Raw genomic sequence first — 1,650 nt, 5'->3', positions numbered from 1 at the left:
TGGATGCCTGGATCCACCCCCTTGCCCTCACCTTCTCCTCGGGGCTGTCCACCTCCAGGAGCTGCGTGCCCAGGGCTGAGCAGAAGCGCTGGGCGTTCTCCCAGGAGCTCTCTGTCTTGGAGTAGAAATAGCAGGAATTCCTGAAATAGGTCCAGCCTTTGGAGCAAGGGGGACAGCCTGGGAAGGGGGGGGACGACACAGAAAAGGGCAGGGGGTCACCTTCCAGCTGGGGCTGCGAGACCCCGTAAACCAGGGACAACCCTGGCTGGACCCACGACTCTGGCTGGGAGAGCTGCCGAGCATCCCCGCTGGCTTAGCGTTCCCCCTGGGATAGGCTTAAATCCTCTATATTTAGGGTTAGGACTGGGTTGGGGGTCCCACTGGGGTTTAGCCTGGGTCGAGATTAGGTTAAAGCCTCTACATTTAGGGTTAGGACTGGGTTGGGGGTCCCACTGGGGTTTAGCCTGGGTCAGGATTAAGTTAAATCCTCTATATTTAAGGTTAGGACTGGGTTGGGGGTCCCATTGGGGGTTGGGTTTAACTTGAGTCCTGTATGTTTAGGGTTACGACTGGGTTGGGGTTAGGACCATGCTGAAGTTTGGGCTAAATTAGGGTTAGCTTAAGTCCTAGATATTTAGGGCTATGGCTGGGTTAGGACTAGGGCCCCGTGGGATTAGGGATATTTTAGGATTAATTTAAATCCTTTATATTTGGGGTTAGGGCTAGGTTAGGATTCTTGGGGTTGGGGTTGGTTAGGTTTAGGTTAAATCACCAACATTTAGGGTTTGAGCTGGGTTAAGACCCCGTTGCGGTCACTTAGGCTTAGGTTAAGTTACATATATTTAGGGTTAAGTCTGCGTCAGGGTTAGGACCCCAGTAAGGTTTGGGCTTGGTTAGGCTTAGGTTAGGTCACCCTAAACGTAGGGTTAGATCAGGTTTAGGGCCCTGTCACAATTTGAGCTTAGCTTAAACTGTATCCCTGCCAGGTTAGGGCTGAACTTCAGCCAGAATAGGGTTAGGCAAGGGCTTAAATATTTGAGATGAAGGTGCCGGGACTAACAGGCGCGGGAACAGACGTCGTCCTTGCTCCCGTGGATGACCCAGCGGCTCCACTTGCGATCCCCGGTGTAGAGCATCACCGTTTGCTGCACGTTGTTGCCGTAATTGAAGTAGAGATTGTAGCCGGCCAGCGCCAACAGCCCACCGTCGCGGCACTCCCAACGCTGCAGCTCATTGCCCTCCCGGCACGGCTCCAGCCTCAGGAGGGCCAAGTTTTGCGCCCGGGGTGCCGTAACGCAACGCTGGCTCCCCCAACCCCGTAGCCTACCCCCGGGTAACCACTGGAAGCGTTGTGCCGCCGCCTCGGGCCGGCACGTTGTTGCCGTCAGCTGTTGCCCGTTGGCCTCCACGCACTTGCGGTGGTCTTCGTTGTAGAGCAGAAAGTGCCGGGAGTCTGTGGAGAGGTTCCCGGTGAAGCGGGGGACGGGCAGGGGGGATTGGGGACGCGTTGGGATTGGGGACACGTTGGGATTGGGGACGCGTCCGTGGGTGTCACGGTGAAAAGGGAGGGGAGGGACACGCGGCGGGGACACGCACCCATGTCCGGCAGCGCCTTCGCCTTCTCTGCCTCCAGCGCCGCTGTGCGGGGCT

General features: G+C 57.0%; 1 protein-coding gene across 1 annotated transcript; it reads right to left on the bottom strand.

Annotated features, from left to right (window-relative positions):
* Positions 1–31: 31 nt before the first annotated feature.
* Positions 32–1,644, bottom strand: LOC118452087 (macrophage mannose receptor 1-like; the record flags this gene model as incomplete). Its single annotated transcript, XM_035892600.1, has 3 exons — positions 1,597–1,644; positions 1,061–1,453; positions 32–177 (listed from the first exon to the last, which is right to left on the bottom strand). Coding segments are annotated over exons 1-3 (543 nt in total), but the record flags the coding sequence as incomplete, so codon positions are not given.
* Between the last annotated feature and the right edge of the window lie 6 nt (positions 1,645–1,650).

The sequence above is a fragment of the Egretta garzetta genome, unplaced genomic scaffold, assembly GCF_000687185.1.
Source record: "Egretta garzetta isolate BGI_Z169 unplaced genomic scaffold, ASM68718v1 scaffold484, whole genome shotgun sequence".
NCBI lineage: Eukaryota > Metazoa > Chordata > Aves > Pelecaniformes > Ardeidae > Egretta > Egretta garzetta.
The sequence above is the reverse complement of the archived record's forward strand: the minus strand, read 5'-3'. Positions and strand labels throughout refer to the sequence as shown.